Source organism: Grampus griseus (assembly GCF_964374135.1).
Source record: "Grampus griseus genome assembly, chromosome: 13".
Lineage (NCBI taxonomy): Eukaryota > Metazoa > Chordata > Mammalia > Artiodactyla > Delphinidae > Grampus > Grampus griseus.
This window is the reverse complement of record NC_139007.1, coordinates 6,583,859-6,603,370: the sequence shown is the minus strand read 5'-3', so window position 1 is coordinate 6,603,370 and position 19,512 is coordinate 6,583,859. Positions and strand designations below refer to the sequence as shown.

Genomic DNA, 19,512 nt, shown 5'->3' with positions numbered 1-19,512 from the left:
CGCCCCGGAAGGGGGGTGCCTCTGCCCCTCTGAGTGGTCCACCTTGTCCCTTCCCTTAGGATGGGGGGTCTTCAGCCTTCTCTCCCCATTGTGAGACCCTGCCTTGGTGACGTGCGGTGTTCGTTCTGACGCTGGGTATCGCGTTCCTTCCTGGTCTCTGATGGGCGAAAACCTGTGCAGGGCGGAGCTGGGCCCCTGGTCACTGACGGTGTCAGGGTCTGTGTACCCACCTGTCTGACTTCAGGTGCCTCCTTCCCAGCCCCCTGGTTCCTGCTTCTCCAGTGAGCAAAACGTGGGCCTTAATGGGCCAAATGGCCTAGGTTGTACTTCCCTAACCTATGTTAAAACCCTTTTATTTGGGAATTCAGTTTATTTCTCTTCGTACCCTTCCCCAGTCTCACTCTTCCCTCGTGGTCTCCAGCCCATCCTGTTGTTGCTTCAACAGGACAACACTCTGCCCCGAAGCATTTTGCCACTTTGCATTAGGAAAACAACAAAATCGAACCAAAAAACTGTTTACTTCACTTGTTGAAATCAAGACTTGTCTTATTTTACTTCACTTTCTTGATTCCACTACCGTGTCTGCAACCTCTGTGTTTTCCAGTGTGTCTGTTTTTCCAGTAGGTGTTGCAGCGGAAACTACTCTCCCCTCCAAAGTGCGAAAACTTGAAAAGGCTTCTCTTGTTGCTTTTACCCCTCGCCCGGAAAGTAATAATGCCTTTACCCCGAAGCACACTTTATTCTGCTTGGAGAAAAGTGGAAACCGTGAAGGTTGGCTGTGGTTTCCAAAGCCTGTACTTGGAGAGTTCACTGGCTTTTCCATACCCTCATATTCACTTGACTTTGTAGGGGAGCAAAATTTGGCGCCCCAGAATGTCTCTCTGGCTTGATGGTTAGTTCAGGCTGATTATATGTAAGAAACAGAAGACTCGGGAAATCTGTCTTTTTTACCTCTGTCTTAGCTGCTGGGAGAATTTTAGGTAAGGGGCTTGTTCCCAAAATAGAGTCGTCACCTGAGATATCTGCAGAGGATGTGGGCTAGGCGTGATGGTGGTGGTTCTCCGCTGGGCCTAGAGATCCGAGTCCCTCTGTCCTCTTGTGTCTGCCTGGCCCAGCAAAAGTGTATTTGCCAACCTTTTGCTTTCTGTCTGCCTGTGAATTGCCTTCCTCCCTGTTGAAGTCCCAAACCACCCCCCGCCAGGATCCTCTGTCTATAGCTGAAAGTGGTATTTAAGGTGAGGGCTTTGGCCATTTTGGCGAGTTTTCTTGGGTCTCTCCCCTGTATACATGTTCTCAAGCGTTTGTTTGATTTTCTCCTGTTGATCTATCTCATGTCAATTTAGTTGTTAGACCAGTCAGAAGAACTGAAGAACGAAAGGTACATTTCCTCCTCCCTGACAGAGGAAAAAAAAGGAGCAGGTAACCTGTATCAAAGTTCAGGGGGGAATCTCTTGGCAGTTATCAGTGAAAAACATGTAAGGTACAGCAGTTGTGCTGTAAATGGTAGGAGGATGCAAACAAAGCAAAATGTGGCCTTTAGGAGGGCCTGAAGATAGGTGGGAAAACAAAAATTCTTGTAACAGGTTATTTTAAGTACTGAAAACCAAAGTATGGTTTTATGAATTAAATAGGACTTCAGAGAATAGAGAACAATATTGGGAGAAAGTGGAATTGAGGCAAACTTTGGGTAGATAATGAAGGGAAGCCATTTAAGTTGGTGATATTACAGTGGGAACAAGATAAAATGAGAAGGGAATTAAAGGTCTGAAATTAGATGTTGGAGTAGAAAGAAATTAGTAATGAGGGCCATTGTTTAATTTTCTGCAAGTCTCTTTAGTTCCTGGATTATTAGAAGAGAGCTGAATTCTCATGTCTGCTTCTGCATTCAGCCTTTTCAGAGATTATTTTGGTTGAAGTATATGAAGTTTTAGTGATATGCAGTTGGAAGCAGAGTATCTTTTAGGTCATTGTGGACCTTGTTCTATAATACTACACCAAAACTCAGTAAGTAGAAGCTTCTTAATATGAAATATAGTTTCTGAAACCCTATCAATGAACTTTTGTTCAGTTGTATTAAAGTCCACGTTGTACTTTGAATGGATCTTTCCCCGTGTGTGGTTTTACAATGTGATGCATTTGATCATTTAGAAAATACTGGTTCACTGAGTTATGCAGATCTTCCAAATATGGATACCTTTCATTATATAAATCAAAATATCACATTCATCAGTATCACTACTGATCTTGTCAGAAGAAATGTCTCAGAAATGAATTGTCAAGCGCACAGTCGTGGATACAGGTTTTCCAAAAGTCTGGTTTTCATTTGAAAGCTTGAATTTTATCACCTGTAACAAATACTGTCAGTTGTTTTTCTTGAACTGATCGGCTTCCTTTGTTCATTTAGACAAAATCTGCCAAATATCCAAGTCTAAATAACCATAGTTAGTCACTTGTGCTTTCAAGTGAAAGTGATGTTTCTTGGAAATAGTGCCTAGTTTGGCTTTTGACTCTTAAATACTGAGGTGCTTCTCCTGGGGGCAGCCAGCCATCGCAGGTCGAGTACATACTTCCAGTATGCATTTCCCCACAGAGTATTAAAAGAGTCAAGTGTTGAAGTTTAATAAAGGTAACATTTACTGCTTTGTCAATTATAGTTTTAAGTTAAACAGTCTTTAAAAAGATTTCTTTTTCCCCCTTATGTGAGTGTGGTGTGGTGGTAAAGAGTAAGATTACTACTGGCACGTTTGGTGCCATTGTCTTGATTCATGCTTAAATCGCCAGCAGTTTTCCCCACCGAGGCTTTTGCACCATCATGTATCAACATAGTGACAGAGGCGGATGACGTCTTAGTATTATTATGGGGTTAGTTTCAATTTGCAAATCCCCAGAAAGGGTTGTGGGACTGCCAGGGGTCTGGGGATTTAACACTTTGAGAACTGCTGCCAGTCATCTTCTAAAGAATCAGAACACTGAGACTGACTACTTTTGTAACCTTGGGCAAACAGGATGGACTTCATTTTCTTCTGCCGCATAAGGCAAGGTGAGACTTGGCCCCTCCAAAGCCTATAGTCTAACTGTCCGTGTTTACTCTGTCAATCTGAGCTCCTCTACCTAAGCCTCCCCCTGCAGGATGCTCAGTAATTTGGTTTACACCATCTCTCCAGTTGCACTTCCCGTTACTGTACAAGATTGAGTCTCCGTTTCTGTAAAGCAAGTTTACTCTTGTTACTCAAAGTGAGGGCATCATCTGGGAACTTGTGAGAAATACAAAATATAAGACCCCAGCCCCACCGAATCAGAATCTGCAGTTCGACAAGATCCCAGGCAGTAGGTGTGTGCGTTCATTTAACAAAAGTTTATCTGTTTTCATGTCTGCCTCTGCCCAGGTGCTTCTCCACCTTGACTGCTCATTAAAGCCACCTGGGGAGTGTTAAAAGCCCTAATGCCCAGACAGGTGAAATCACAATCTCTTGGGAGGCGTTGGGGACTGCTCTAAACATTTCCTTATAGTTGTTAGCAAAATTATGCATTGGTTTCTTTTATGAAATCCTCTAAGATGTTATTTCATATGACATTTAATAATAATTGCTGCTGTTCGTGGCGCTGTGCTAAACCCTTCATTCAGTTTTTATAACTGCTATGAAAGAAGTATTCTTATTTCTATCTTACAGTTGAGGACATCTGGTTTATTTTATAACGTAGTAACTATTGATAGATTTGTTACCGAGTCCAAGCTCGCTCTGCTCGCCGCATGACAGGCCAATGAACCCGAGACGAGGTGTCGGGGCAAGGAATACGACTTTACTCGCAGACCGAGAAGATGGTGGACTAGTGTCTCTGAAAAACCATCTTATGGGGTCTGGATGCCAGTTTCTTTTGCAGAATCAGAGAGGGAGAGGCCTTGAGGAAGTAAAGTAAAAGGGCCATCAGTCTTGCAAAACACTTCCTGGAATGACCAGCCTGGGAGAGGGGATGTGTTAGTTTCTTTTTTCTTGCAGCCATTCACAGGCAGGCGGGTTCCCTGAGGCGGGCCATTAGGTATGGTTATAATAACAAAAGCAACGAAAAGCAAAGGTTAAAGTCAAAGAAACAGATCCAACTTGGAGTCCGATTTAGCTCTTCCCTGTTACAGATTTAACCTGTAAACAACTGTTTGGGGTTCTGTTTTAAGACTGTAAAGGGACCTTGAGACCAAAAAGTTTGGGAACCTCTGGCTTAACTATTTTGCCTGCGTTGCCCTTTCCCTGCCTGTTATTGGCAAACTCCTTCCTTTGCAGTAATACCTGTCACTCTGAACTTTGTAAAAGTGCAGATCTCCTTGAAGTCGAACAAAAAATTTATTGAGCACTTTGTTGCAAGATAGAAAGAAAAGGTTCATCTTCCAGTGGCTTCCAAAATAATTGGGGAATATTTTAAATATCTCAATTAATTTAGAAACAAACCCATTAAATATTAATATAAGTAACATTTTATGAAAGAATATTTTCCAGAACAAAAAGAAATTAGTAAGTTGTTAAGCCGGAATTTGAATGAAGGTCTTCTTTCTCTCTCCCCCTCCTTCCCTTCCTTCCTTTCTTTTTCTTTCTTTCTCTCTCTTTCCCCTTTCTTCCTCCCTCCCTCCCTCTCTCTCGTTTCTTTCTTTCTCCCTTTGAAGCTTTCTTTCTTTCTCTCTCCCTCCCTTCCTTCCTTCCTTTTCTTTCTTTCTCTCTCTCTCCCTCTCTCCCCCCTCCCTCTCTCCCTCCCTCCCTCCCTCCCTCTCTGTCCTTCTTTCTCTCCCTTCCTTCCTCCCTCCCTCCCTCCCTCCCTCCCCTCCTTTGTTTCTTTCTCTCCAACAACCAGGTTCCCAGGAGCACATTTTCCTTTTCACCTTATTTTTTCCTGCTATTCTGATACCAACTGAAATGTTAATAATGTAAAGGAATTACATGCAACAACTTGGATGGATTTCAGATTCATTATGCTAAGTGAAAGAAGCCAGACTCAAAAGACATGCTATATAAGGACATGATGACATTCTAGAAAAAGCAGAAGGTATGGGGACAGATAACAGATAGTGGTTGTCGAGGGCTGGGGAGTAGAGAGACGGGTTAACTCTGGAGGGGCAAAGGGGATTTTTCTGCAGTGATGGAACTGTTCTTATATCTTGACTGTGGTTGGAGAATTTGGAAACTGAAACTAGTTAGGTGGTGCTTAGGTTAGTTAGGCGGTGCTTAGTTCAGTTCTGGCTCCTGAACTAGAAGGGAAGTAACGTTACATGAAAAACTGGGTTTGGTTTGCCTGTTGATGGGTGTTGAACCAAAAGACACAACCAAGCCGAAGAGCAGGAGTAGGGAGAACACTGGGGATCCTTCCCAAAGCAGTGTCTCCTCAACAGCAAGATTGGGGGAGTTTTAAGCTAAGGGTGTATGCATATTATTAAGGGGCTTGAGCAGAGGAATAGAATTGGGGCAAAGGTCCACAGAGTCCAAGCTTTAATTGATTCAAGTCACTAGGCTCAGAAAAGGTCAACATCATCACCCCTTAGGTTCCAGTTGATATAGTGGTTGAGCACCCCAGGCTGGGTGAAATTCTGCAAAACAGCTCAAGAAAGTGCTTCAGGCTAATCTTTACCACCTGTTGAAACAGAATTGGGAGTTTACAACTGATTTATTATCTTTACTGTTGTTACTTCTCTCACCTGATAAGTCTTTTGTTCCTTTAAGATCTTTAGTTACTGAGACCCATTCAAGCAAGTGCGCTGTAGCCAGGCTTAGATGGCTTGGGCCAAAAGGGGCTTCTCTTAAGTCAAGAAGGCCATGCCTGGCTCTCTTTCTCTAGGGAATCCCTGCCCTGTCTGCTTACAGTGAAAGTTAAATCTGTTGAAAAGAATGAAATGCCAAAACTAAGCTTGTGTCCCAGGGCTTTGATAGAGCTTGGTTAAAACTCTGGTTCGCCTCAGATTGGAATCCTCAGGCATTTGAAGTGCTGCCTGGAGGAGCCTCACTCTGATTGAAGTGGTTTGCGGGTGGGTGTACAGGTAGGAATTTAAGTTTTTACCCAGGGAATTCTAACACAGCCAAGGTTGAGAATCACTGATTCAGGATCTGTCTGCTTCCCCTAGGATTAGGGCGGAGGTTCTCGAAGTGTAGTCCTTGGACCAGCATCAGCCTCACCTGGGAACTTGTGACAAATGCAGGTTTTCTGGACCTTCTCCAGACCTGTTGGATCTGTAACTCTGTGCTTTAGCAGCCCTCCAGGGGATTCTGATGCTGGAATCTGAAGTTAGAGGATTGCGCGAGTACAGTCCTATACCCTCTGTTAGTTTCTAGGAAGATGGAGATGAGACGTCAACCTCAGTACCTCTGAGTGTACTTTTTCCCTGAAAAGTTCCTTGCAGTGCACGTGCATCCATTTTCAGTGTTCACTTTTCTTCGTTTAATGCCCTTTGAAATGTGAATTATAATATAATGTGTCAATTGCATGGTGATTATTGGCAGTTAATCTTTAGTTGAATGGTACTCTTGAACTGTCATAATGGGACAGAAGTTAATTTTAATTCAAGTGGTATTCTGTGATGCTTCAGCAGTAAGAATACGGTAGAATAACTACTAGTTATGTCTTCTTTAGGTTGGGGAGATCTATAGGGAAAAGTATTCAGAGCTAGTTAGAACTGTAATGTTGTGTGAAACCATGAATGGTTATACTGTGTTCAGTGAGGAAATATGTAACTGAGCACTGTTATTGATAACTTTTGCTTGTTTTTTTTGGTGTCTTGGCACCCAAGTGAAGTTGTACTGCTTTCATGAACTCGGCTTTGAAAGGTATAAATCTTGAATAAATTTATAAGGGGTAGTGGATGTTGCTTGCACATCCGGAAGAATCGCTACTTGACATAATGTTTCCCATTGGGAACTTACAAACACAGACTAAAATCAGTTTTAGAGAATACATAGGGCAGTAACAAAACATTTCTTTCTGTTCTATTTCAGGCTATTTTGGCATTCTGCTGGGTTTATGTTCGTAAATATCAAAGTCAGCGGGAAAGTGAAGTTGTCTCCACCATAACAGCGATCTTTTCTCTGGCGATTGCTCTCATCACATCAGCACTTCTACCAGTGGATATATTTTTGGTTTCCTACATGAAAAACCAAAATGGTACATTTAAGGTAATTATCATCATACTATGGGAATTTTTCCCTTTCATATCCTTGGCAATTAAGTATTTACTGAAATGTTTAGCAGTGCAGTGTATGTTGTGTTTTATTGTCGTCTCTGGGAATAAGCGGGAATGGAAATGCACTTAGAGGCCGAGCATGTGACAACTACATGGAACAGACTGCTCGCTGACTTACACCCATCCAAGTGTGAAGAATACCTTTGTTAATTGGAAAATGTGCTAAGTAATCATAATAGGGTTATTTTTGTGCCTCTTGCAGCTCCCTTGAAGTCTGTTTGACTTGATCTGCATCAATGCAGTACGTAGATAATTTAGAAGGGGTTTTGTTAGTGGCAGATTAGGGTCTTCATCTCTATGTCACATTGAGTACTCTGAGTCACTGGGATGTGGGCTGCGGGTTATCAGACCTGAGTTCTAATCTTGATTCGCACTGTCTAACTTGTGTCTTTGGCCAAACTGAACTTTTCTGGACTTCAAGTTCCTCATTTTTAAAATGCATGGTGTTGGACTGGAAAATTTCTGAGTTCCTTTTCAATTATGCAGGTTACTTTTACATTTCTTATTAGTGTAACCTTCTGTGAGGCAGGAACTGTATCTTGTTTGTTTCTGTATGCCCAGTGTCTGACAAGCAGTAGGTACTTAAATATTTGAATGAAATATTATTTCAGTTATCGCAATAATGCATGGTTCCAAAATAAGTTCCTGAATTGGGCCAACTGGGCTGAAATGATTTGGTAATTTTTGGTAGTTAGGTTTGGATAGATTCTGATTGCTGTGAAAACTACGGTTATTTTCTGTAGGTCAATCATTCATTTAGCGAGTATCAGTTGACCACTTAGTGTGTGCCAAACACTATACAGAGATAGTAACTAACATTTGTTGAGTATTTACTATGTGTCAGACCCTTTCCTAAATGGTTTACATGTCTTCACGCCATTAATGTCCCAACAGCCCTATGAGGTAGATAGTGTTATCCGCTTTTATGGGCAGGAAGCCAGGGTTCAGAGAGGTGACGTGACGCATCTCAGGTCTTGGGGTTTGTAAGTGCTGTTGCTGGGATTTGAAGTTCTGCAGTCTGGCTCCAAGGCTCTTTGCTCACTGGGATCTGGATCTGTACCTCTATCTATATCTATCCATCTGATACAGTGGAAGTAGTGTTATCCTTTGTATAATTGTTGTTTGAGTAGGAGATTTTTTAAGTTTCAAATTTAGAATATTTGATTTGTTTAGATTTTGTGGGATTATGTTTTCATCTTGAAATTTCTAAAGTAAGTATTTTCATGAAATTATGAACTTGCCCTTAGATTATGTAGTTGTTCTGGGACCATGCTTAATTTAGTAGTCACTTTCTGGGTACTAGTTTTTTGTTTTACTTTTGTTTTTTTTAACCCGTGAGATTGCATTTATACTTGTTTAAACAAGACTTAGGAATTCACCCACCTAAAGAAGCAAAAGTATTACCCATAAAAACTTGGGGCATTTATTTTATTAATAATATGCCCCAAAAGAGAAGAAAATATATAACTGTAGTTAATGTGCTTATTTTATGGTTGTTAAATCTGAATGTGCACCAATAATTAGAAGGGAAAAATTCCATGTTAGTGTTTTTTCCCCCAATTAAAAAAAAATGTTTTCTTTCATTATTGAGGGATTATTTATTCAGCAATTGTATGTTTTTTTTTTTTTCTGCTGTTCATTTACTTAGTTGTCTCTGTTTAGTTCTGTTTGTTTTTAGATAACTCAGCTTAATGTACCAGTTGTTTTCCCAGTACTTTGATGCCTTTCTTGATATTTTAAACATTCTTTGTTTCCCTTTCTGTCTTTTTCTGGGAGGGCTGGATGAGGGACTAGTGAAATTCATAAGAGTTGTCATTTGAAGCTGGCATGTGCTAACACTCAAAGGAGAACTGAAAAGACTTTCAAAGGACACTTCCCCAGTAAACCGTAGCGAGTATTTTCTCCAAAATGTTATTAATGAATTCCCTTGGGGTGCTTAGTGAAAGACAAGAGTAGGTATTTAAGAATTAGTTTTCAGACTTCATGCGGCAGCTGTAAATTTAGCTGTCTTCAGGTAGAAGTGCCCACAGTGTCTTTAATCTCTTCTGTCCTTATTAGTCAGGATGAATGTGCAAGTTGACGTTGTTTTCCATGATGAATTATGTTGTACCCTAAGTATAACAGTGTGCATTTCTTATTCCTAAATGAATATAAGTAACGTCTAACTTTCTCCATTTCCACCTCAAATATTGAAGCCTCTAAACCGATTAGGGACCTGCTTATAAGGTATAATTGTTTGGAAACTTGAGATGTCGAGGACTCCTAACATTTGGCGTAGGAACTGAGGGTGCCAGGCAGGCAGTCTGCATACTTTCCCTGTTTTGTCTTATTTGCCTTCCTAGCTGTTTCTGCCTTCTTTTGACGAAGGGTATATTGTAATAACGTCTGAACTGTTTCCATTCACCTTTTTTTTTTTTTTTGTGGTACGCCAGCCTCTCACTGCTGTGGCCTCTCCTGTTGCGGAGCACAGGCTCTGGACGCGCAGGCCCAGCGGCCATGGCTCACGGGCCCAGCCACTCCATGGCATGTGGAATCTTCCCGGACCAGGGCATGAACCCGTGTCCCCTGCATCGGCAGGCGGATTCTCAACCACTGTGCCACCAGGGAAGCCCCCATTCACCTTTTTTTAAACACATGGCACTATGAATAATTTCAGCCAGATAATTTCTTTGTTTCTAGTTTTTGTGAAATAATTAACTTTATAGATTAAAAAGGAAAAAAAAAACCTTAAAGTATAGCCAGAAGTGTTCTATTATAGTGTCTAATTGACCAATAACTTTAGCTAGTGATATACACAAAGTATACCAATCAGAAAAATCAGAAATGGCCACTAATGTGAACAAATATTCTTTATTTTATACAGTGTGTAAAATTAAAATAAAATCAGTAGTTAAGATATGGCATCACAACATTTGTTTTGGTAGCTAAAATGTTCACCTCCTCCTTCCCTCCATCAATGGTTAGTCTCTGTATGGCCCATAATTAGGAGATGTCTGGGTTGAACTCTACTGCTGCCTCATTCCTGCTCTCAGATGCTGGTAATTTTATCTTAGAACTCTGTACTCTTCGCTACACCTTAAGTATATTCATGCACTTAATATTGACTAAGTATGAAATGTGTACCTGACAGAGGCGTGGATGCTAGAGATTAACGATTACAACCAACGAGGCCGCTGCTCTCAGGGAGCTCACGTTCTGTGAGAGCAGACCAACAGTCAGCAAACAAAACAAGCTAGCTTCCTAGCGCTCACTCCTGTGAGGATGCAGAACAGAGCGATGTGAGGCTCAGCTGGGTTGTGGGTGTTGAGGCAGGACAACGGGCTGAGGAGGGCCAGGCTGCCGGGTCCTGGAGGTGGGAACTGAGTGAAGGCCGCCTCAGGGAGAAGCAGCAGCAGGTACGGAGGCCCTCAGGCAGACGTGCTTTTGGCCCATTGGCTGAGGTGTGGCATTGGGGGCCGTGCTTTGCTACGAGCTGAGATGAAGAAGAAGGTGGGGACACATTGTGACTTTTAGGCCATGTTAATGGGTTTAGATTTTCTTCCAAGGGCAATGGGAAGTTAGTGAAGGTAAAAAATAAAGGTGATGTGGGTTAGAGGGGTACTGGTGGAGAAAAGCGATTAAAAGCGGTATGGATTTTGGAGCTAGAGCTGCTTGGATTGGCTGATGGATTAGATATGGGGATGGAAGGAAAATGAAAACTAGAGATTGACGAAGCACTAAAGCCTAGTACACCTTAGAGAAATAGGGCAGCCTGGGGGAGTAATTAGACCTGTGTGTGCACACGGGCACGTGAGGGATGTAGAAAAAAGAGCCGTATTTTGGACAAGTTACCTTCAAGGTGCCTATCATACGTATTCAAGTGCGGCGTCGAGCAGGGAGTTGAAGCTCCAGGGAAACCTTAGGGTTGGAGAGAAGTATCTGGAAGTCATCAGCATGTGCACGGTATTCAGAGCTATGCACTGTCCAGCAGCTGGGGAGACTGAGTGGGCAGACAAGGCTTGGCGTGGGCTGTGGATTCGAGAGCCGCGCTAGTTACCTGGAGCTGGCCCAAGGGGAGGGGCTGCAGCCTGGGAGGTGGGAAGGAAAACGAAAGAGGGGCTTCTCAGGAGAAGAATGTGTTTCAGGAAGAGTGATGCTGAGAGGTGGAGGGAGAGAGGGAGGGGAGTGACTGCACTCCCCATGGAGCCGCGGGGCAGTTGGTGGGAGTGGCTGAGAGCCGGCGGAAGGTGAGGGAGCAGTGACAGGGGATGCTGACAGCTTTTCAGGAAGCTCTGTCCTCCAGGGGAGTAGGAGGTGGGGTGGGGTGTGTTTATCTGTGGTGGTGGTGTGTCCTTTCATGGAAACTACTAGAGCGTGTGTACTTCAGGGTTCAGTAGAGTGGGAGAGGTGTCTGGGAGGAGAGAAAGGGTATCGCTGCAGGTGCAGCGTCCCTGCGAAGGCAGAGGGGTGGGGACCCAAAGGGAAAGGGTTGGCTGTAAATGGCGCGGGTGCTCGGCGGAAGGAAGGGCTAGCATTCGAGTACAGATGGCGGTCGGTTCTAGACTGGGGAGTGAATTGAGTAGCTCTCTTTTGTCCTCAGATGTTTTGAGAGACCTTTAAGTCAGTGTTTGTCAACCATCGGCTTCTGTGCTGGGTGACCCTTGTGAGGGCTGTCCTGTGCATTGCAGGTGTTTAGCAGGTCCTGGCCTCTGCCACTCGATGCCGGTAGCCTACAGAGCCTGCCGCCACCCTCCAGCATCTCCAGGACATTGCCAGGTGTCCATGGGGGGTGGAGTCACCCCTGCATGAGAACCATTGGTCTAAGGTGAGGTTATCTGGTAAAATTAAGGAGAGTCAAGTGTGGTTTGGGGCTGGACGGAGCATTTCAGAAAGTCATCTTGAAGAATGGGAGAGGGAGTTTTACATACACGAACCGCTTACCTCTTTGTTCTGTGGACTCTATATCCTTTTCCTTGCTTCTAAAATGTTCTTCTTCGTATTCTTTACTTAGTATTCGTTCTTGTTTGTCTCACATTCCTGGGGGGCTGCTGGAGTTCCTTTCGGTCTCTACTTTGGGAGGCAGTAGCTTGTGAAATGTATCAAGGGCACAGCATTTCTCAAAATGTAGAAGAAGGAAGTTTCATAAACTAAGCTCTTTTGACAGTACATCAGATACCTTGGAGGCAAGACTGTATATAAAAGCCAAATACACAAATAGTACTTCAGTGATGTGTATTTTACACATATTTTTGCTTTAAAATAGTAACAGTAATGCTCTCTAACTGCCACAAGATTTGGTTAAACTAAAGAACGTTGGAGGGTAAAAGATACTAAATTTCAGTGAACCTTTGGCTTTAATTACCTTCAGACTTTCTACATTTAATCTTTTTCTGAGGTTGGGGTCTTCTTCAATTTTGAAGTTTAACTTTTATGTGATTCTCAATGGGTACGTTAATACCTCGTGGGGTTGTCTTGGAAATTGGTAGGGAGCTTGCGTGAGGATAGATGTAATTATCCTCTGTTTCAAAAACTCTTCAAGTTTGAAAAATCTTTTAAAATGTCTGTTTTGATGTATAAACAATGACTAAAGAAACAGAGCTTTTGGGAGTAGAAGCTTTGGTTGTGTGTATATTCATTTGGATACTTGCGTCGTTGATGAAGAAATTTCCAGTCATTGGCTAGAATTCTCCCCAGTGCTTTTCCAGTCCTGTGTGGTAAGCACTGCTTAACGTTCTTTCCATTTTTCTGTAGTATATGTACAGTGTTTCTTTCATTACGTTTTTTAGACAAAGATTGTGTATGTCGTTACAACTGTTGGTTGCAACTTGTTCTGTTTACCCGCACTCAGAAGTACTTTATGGATATCCATATACACCTGGATGTTTTTCAGATGACTTTTAGAATCAGCATGGCAAAACACTGTACCCACTATTGGGATTTTGATAGACAATATATAGTGTTTGTAGATTAATTTGGAGGGGTTTGGTATTTACAGTCTTTTCATGTGGGAAAGTGTGACTTTTCATTTATTTGGATCTTTTTTATATTCTGTAATTATTTGTTTATATAGTTAACAAAATTTTAAAATTTATACCATTAAGTTTTTCTTTTTTTAAAAAATTTATTTGGGGCTTCCCTGGTGGCGCAGTGGTTGAGAGTCTGCCTGCCGATGCAGGGGACACGGGTTCATGCCCCGGTCCGGGAAGATCCCACATGCCGCGGAGCGGCTGGGCCCGTGAGCCATGGCCGCTGAGCCTGCGCGTCCGGAGCCTGTGCTCCACAACGGGAGAGGCCACAAGAGTGAGAGGCCCATGTACCGGGAAAAAAAAAAAATTTATTTGTTTTTTATTTATTTATTTTTGGCTGTGTTGGGTCTTTGTTGCTGCACGGGCTTTCTCTAGTTGTGGCGAGCAGGGGCCACTCTTCGTTGCGGTGTGTGGGCTTCTCATTGCGGTGGCTTCTCGTTGCGGAGCGCGGGCTCTAGGCGCGTGGGCTTCAGTAGTTGTGGCACGTGGGCTCAGTAGTTGTGGCTCACGGGCTCTAGAGTGCAGGCTCAGTAATTATGGTGCTCCGCGGCATGTGGGATCTTCCTGGACCAGAGATCAAACCCTTGTCCCCTGCATTGGCAGGCGGACTCTTAACCACTGCACCACCGGGGAAGTCCTCTTAAGTTTTTCATAGTCTTAATTGCTATTGGAAAAATACTATTTTCATTGTGTGCTGTGTGTCAAAGTTTGCATTTGTAGTGCTAAATTTGGGGTTTCCACATTTTCGTTCTTTTAGACATTTGTCAATTAGAAGTTCATAGATATTCATTGCTAGAGGTGTTTGTAGGTGAAAAAGGAAAAAAAAGAAAAAACTGAATTATTTTAGGAGAGTTAAATGTTTCTGCTCTTCCTTAAGAGAGCTTGTAAGTGGGATGTTGATATTGACTTGAGCTCTTAAAGTATTGATAGAACAAAATTGACCTGGATACTAATTTGAGCCTTGGTACTTAATCGCAGTGACCAGTCACATTGACGCTCCAGGCTTAATTTTTTATATGCATACAATTAGGATAGTCAAAAAGGCTTGCTATTATACCCCAGTTCTATTTCATTAATGTATAGATTTTTTTATTTGAAAAGATTAATTAGAATTAATTTTCTAAGTTAAAGTACTAAATTTAAATGACTAATTTAAAGAAAATGTGGGTTGAGTGCTAAGAAGTTTATATTGACTGTTCTTTTAGGTATTTTAAAATATCTTGTTTCTAAAAGACAAATCATACCTGTCACTCTGCACAAAACCACATCACTATTTTCCATTGCCTTTAGGACAGAGGCCAGAATACTTGGTGTGATTCACAGTCCCTCAAACCTAATGCCTTTCCCTCCCTTACTCCACCTGCTTTCTCTTCCCTTTCCAAAAGCTCTAGTGAATCTATATTTTGCTTCCTGCAGGTTTTTCAAAGTCTCCATGTATATTCCTTTATTCTCTTCCCTCCTTCCCACTGTGTTATTCCGGCCCCAGTTTAGTGGCCCTGGCCCGTAGCTGCCTCTCCTTCATGTGCTTCCCCAGAACCATGTCGTCACGTTAGCTCAGCATTCACCTGCTGAAATTGCCTGTTTACTTGTCTGTCTGTCACTTCTTGAGGGCACAGACCATACCTGTTAGAGTCAATGGTACATTTATAAGTGATATTCATTCATATTAAAATTTAAGTATAATTGTTAAGCAAATGGCTGTTTCATTAATATTTCTATTGTTTCCTTTTGATCCTAGGACTGGGCCAACGCTAATGTCAGCAGACGGATCGAGGACACCGTATTGTATGGTTACTACAGTAAGTATATTTCCATTTCATTGCCTGTCTGGGCTGCTCGCCAAAATGTAGAATAAAGCTACATATAGACTTTTTTTTTTAATTGGAGTATAGTTGCTTTACGATGTTGTGTTAGTTTCTGCTGTACAGCAAAGTGAATCAGCTATATGTATACATATGTCCCCTCTTTTTTGGATTTCCTTTCCATTTAGGTCACCACAGAGTACTGAGTAGAGTTCCCTGTGCTATACAGTAGGTTCTCATTAGTTATCTGTTTTATACATTTTATTGTATATGTGTCAATCCCATTCTCCCAATTCATCCCAAACCCCCTTTCCTGCCTTGGAGTCCATACGTTTGTTCTCTACTTCTGTGTCTCTATTTCTGCTTTGCAAATAGGTTCATCTGTACCATTTTTCTAGATTCCACATATATGCGTTAATATACGATATTTGTTTTTCTCTTTCTGACTTACTTCACTCTGTATGACAGTCTCTAGGACCATCCACGTCTCTACAAATGACCCAGTTTCGTTCCTTTTTATGGCTGAGTAATATTCCATTATATATATGTACCACATCTTCTTTATCCATTCATCTGTTGATGGGCGTTTAGGTTGCTTCCATGGCTATTGTAAATAGTGCTGCAGTGAACATTGGGGTGCATGTATCTTTCGGAATTATGGTTTTCTCAGGGTATATGCCCAGTAATGGGATTGCTGGGTCATAATATAGTTCTATTTTTAGTTTTTTAAGGAACTCCATACTGTTCTCCATAGTGGCTGTACCAGTTTATGTTCCCACAGTGTAGGAGGGTTCCCTTTTCTCCACAACCTCTCCAGCATTTATTGTTTGTAGAGTTTTTGATGATGGCCATTCTGACTGGTGTGCAGTGGTATGTTGTTGTAGTTTTGATTTGCATTTCTCTAATAATTAGTGAAGTTGAGCATCTTTTCATGTGTCTCTTGGCCGTTTGTATGTCTTCTTTGGAGAAATGTCTATTTAGGTCTTCCACCCATTTTTGGATTGGGTTGTTTTGTTTTTTGATATTGAGCTGCATGAGCTGTTTGTATATTTGGGAGGTTAATCCCTTGTCAGTTGCTTCGTTTGCAAATATTTTCTCCCATTTTGTGGGTTGCCTTTTTGTCTTGTTTATGGTTTCCTTTTAATTCTGATATCACATTTGAGATGACTGTTTCAACACCATGAATAAGTAGTATAGAACTCATCTGGTCGTCCTGAAACTTCTGTTACATACTTTGTTTTACTTAGGTTCACTTTCAGCCCTTCTTTGTGGAGGTTCAGTCAAGTTCCCTTAAATCTCTGCACTCTTCCTCTGATACCATTGTTTGATAACTTTTGTTACCACTTTTCCACTTGCACTCTTGATTTTGAAAATCTCAGTTTTCTAGAAATTTCTTCTATGTATTGGCAGTAGTAGAGTGTACTGTCTGGGAGTTTGCAGCATCAGCCAGTTTAACCTGGGGGTCATGGTGGATTGGTGTGTTTTGTACCGTACAGAACCGATTAATCTGCGGGTGGTGGTGGATTGGCCCCTCCTTCCCTCCTTTCCTCTCTCTTCCTTCCCTAGTGTTGGATTAGAGAAGCTATTTATAATAACCACCTAAATGTTTTCGAAATTGTCTCTTTGAATAAATATGACTCGTGCTTTTATAAAAATATGTAAGTGCTGAGTTAGGAAAGGGCTGTCTTTTTTTTTTTTTTTTCCAGCAATGAATCAAGAGGTTGAATAAAATTTCAGTAGGACACTGAAAAAAAAAATCTATAGAAGTTTCTGTTGATGGGGTAAGTTTTTCAGGGGTTTCATTGGATTTTTTTTTAAATTAATTAATTAATTTATTTTTGCTGTGTTGGGTCCTCGTTTCTGCGCGAGGGCCTTCTCCAGTTGGGGCAAGCGGGGGCCACTCTAAATCGTGGTACGTGGGCCTCTCACTATTGCGACTTCTCTTGTTGCGGAGCGTGGGCTCCAGATGCGCAGGCTCAGTAGTTGTGGCTAACAGGCTTAGTTGCTCCGCGGCATGTGGGATCTTCCAAGACCAGGGCTCGAACCCGTGTCCCCTGCATTGGCAGGCAGATTCTCAACCACTGCGCCACTGGATTTTAACTTAGCTGCTTTGGCTCTAACTTTTGTCTCCTGATCTAAAATCTACAGGATCTATGAAATTCCATTTCTTTGGTATAGATTTCAGAAATTTTATGGTATTTTAATATAGAATTTATTATTTCTAATGAATAAATTAAATGTATATCGTAAAATCTAGATTTGACCTGTTAAGAGAAAACTTTTGAAATGGTGGTATATTAAGCAGAATACAAACTTATTGGCAGGATATAAATCACTTCTTCAAAAACAGTTTTGTGGGATTGGGCCTGTCTCCTGTGTAACACTACAGTGTATTTATGCTGTGGAACATGTGACAAGATAAGCCAGCTTTTATCTTAGTGCAGTCCAGGTTTATGAACCGTATCTTATCAATGAACCTAGAGGCTAGTGGATTGATCCATTGTAACCAAGGTTACAGAGACTTCTACACTGGAATGTTAATTCAGCGGTCTTTCTAGTTGGTTTCATAGAATTAAGTCTACAGGAAGTGATCTGTGATTATTTTTCTTAATCCTCCCAAGGATAGTGTGTTTCTAGTATCATTTTAAATGCATGAGAGAAAATTAATCATTATAAACAAGATGACTTAGGGATTTAGGGTTTGATCCTCTGTATAACTTGGGTTGTAGTGAGAAATAATAACTGCCTTGGGATAGGATAGTTGAGTCACTGATCTAGGGAAGAAATCTGCGTGAGAAGCCAAATTATGAATAGAAGATTTCTTGATGACTATGGAATTGAAGCAAGAAGATTTAATTCAATAATATTAATGGTTGTTGTCATAAAGTTAGTTATATCCATTTTAGCTATGGCTGGTAGGCCTTTGACTTTGGCTCAGATGATGCCTTACAGCTAGGAACCATAGCTTCTGAGATGGCTATTGTCCACAAGCCCAGCCCTTTCCCAGCAATGCTGGATATTATCTAATTACATATTACATCTCTGATTCTGCATGCTGAGGACTAAGCAGACTCCGGAGAATCCGAAGCACTATTTTTATCCATTCCCTTCTGTGAGATTCTGTAGTTCATCTAGTCTCCCCTAGCATATCAACACATTTTCATTGTCTGACCTTCCCAGGCACTGTGCAGGGCTTTCATATTCAACACTTTCTTTGATCTTCATGAACGTCATTTTGTGGAGGTATTTTCTACATTTTACAGGTGAAGAAATTTTTACCCAGAGATGTTAAAGATCACCTTGTTAGTGAGTGATGTAGCCCAGAGTGGATATTATTTCCTAAGCTGGAGCTGCTTACTGTTAAGTGAGCTGCCTTTTAATAAATTGTTCGGGGGATGTTTGTTACCTCTGGGAATGGTTAGCCAGCCCTGAACCCCTGGGGCCGCTTCAGACATCATCCGGAGACCTTTTAAATAGTATGGAATGTAGATTACATCCGCAGAGATTCTGATTTACTTTGGCATTCAGTTAATATCGCCACTATTCTTATCAGAGAAGTGTTTATGTATTGGAAGGATGTAAGACTTAAGGTGCTGGATTCAAGTTTTCCAAAAATTCTGGTTTTCTCTCGACACCTCAATTTTTATCATTAGTAACAAATACTGTTACTTATTTTCTTCAAAGTGACAGACTCACTTTATTCATTTTTGAGAGAATCTGCCTAATACTCCAGTCTGGATAGCTATAGTTTTTCTGTCCATTGTTCTTTCAAGTAAAAATGATATTCTTTGGAAAAAAGTGCCTAGTGTAGCTCACAACTGAAATAGCACAGGTGCTTCTCACAAGTACACTGTATGTGTACTTCCCCAAACACAGAACCCTGAAAAGATGTGCACCCAAGGGTGAACATCTCAGAATTATTTCTGCTTAGAGGGACTTTGCTGAATAAAAGTGCCCCCCGCTGGTGAGCGCTTGGAGGGTGAAGAGTATAGTAACTACTAGTGGAAAGGGAAACAGCATCTTAACGTTGTCATGAAAATAATTTCACATTGCGGATACCCTGCAAGGACCTTGCTGATCCTAAGGTCTCAAAACGACATTTTTAAGAAACTTCTGTTACGGTAATGGAACTTTGGGTGTTTTTTTCTGGAAAGTTTGTGGAAGTGAGGCCTGCTGCTTCTACCCACTGGATACCCCCAGCTGTTGATCGGTTATTACCAGTCTTCATTAACTGAAGCTGCCTGCAAAGGTACAGTTTCCTGGAGCTCGTGGAAGGCTGAGAGGGTAGAGTTTGTTTCTGCCCCTTTGCACTGTACTCATGGGGACCCTGCACACAGGAGGAGACTTCCTCATCTGAGGATGTTGTGCCCACCCCAGAAACATTAAGGACTTGTTTTTTTTCTCTCGTTCTGAAAGTTTTTGTTTATTTCTTCATCTGTGTCTTCAAATTTCTTTGATATTTTCTTTGAAAAAGCATCTCTTGTCTGACGTT

General features: G+C 41.6%; 1 protein-coding gene across 2 annotated transcripts in view; it reads left to right on the top strand.

The window, feature by feature from the left end:
- Positions 1–19,512, top strand: part of LMBRD1 (LMBR1 domain containing 1) — a 116,497-nt gene that overhangs the window by 559 nt on the left and 96,426 nt on the right. The window contains exons 1-3 of one of the 2 annotated variants that reach the window (XM_082669042.1): positions 4,857–5,031; positions 6,969–7,145; positions 14,957–15,017. In XM_082669042.1, coding sequence (XP_082525168.1) covers positions 7,119–7,145; positions 14,957–15,017 — 88 coding nt within the window. In that variant the 5' untranslated portion in view covers positions 4,857–5,031; positions 6,969–7,118. Of the gene's footprint in view, positions 1–4,856; positions 5,032–6,968; positions 7,146–14,956; positions 15,018–19,512 lie in introns of those variants that run through there. The other variant, XM_082669041.1, reaches the window with a different exon arrangement.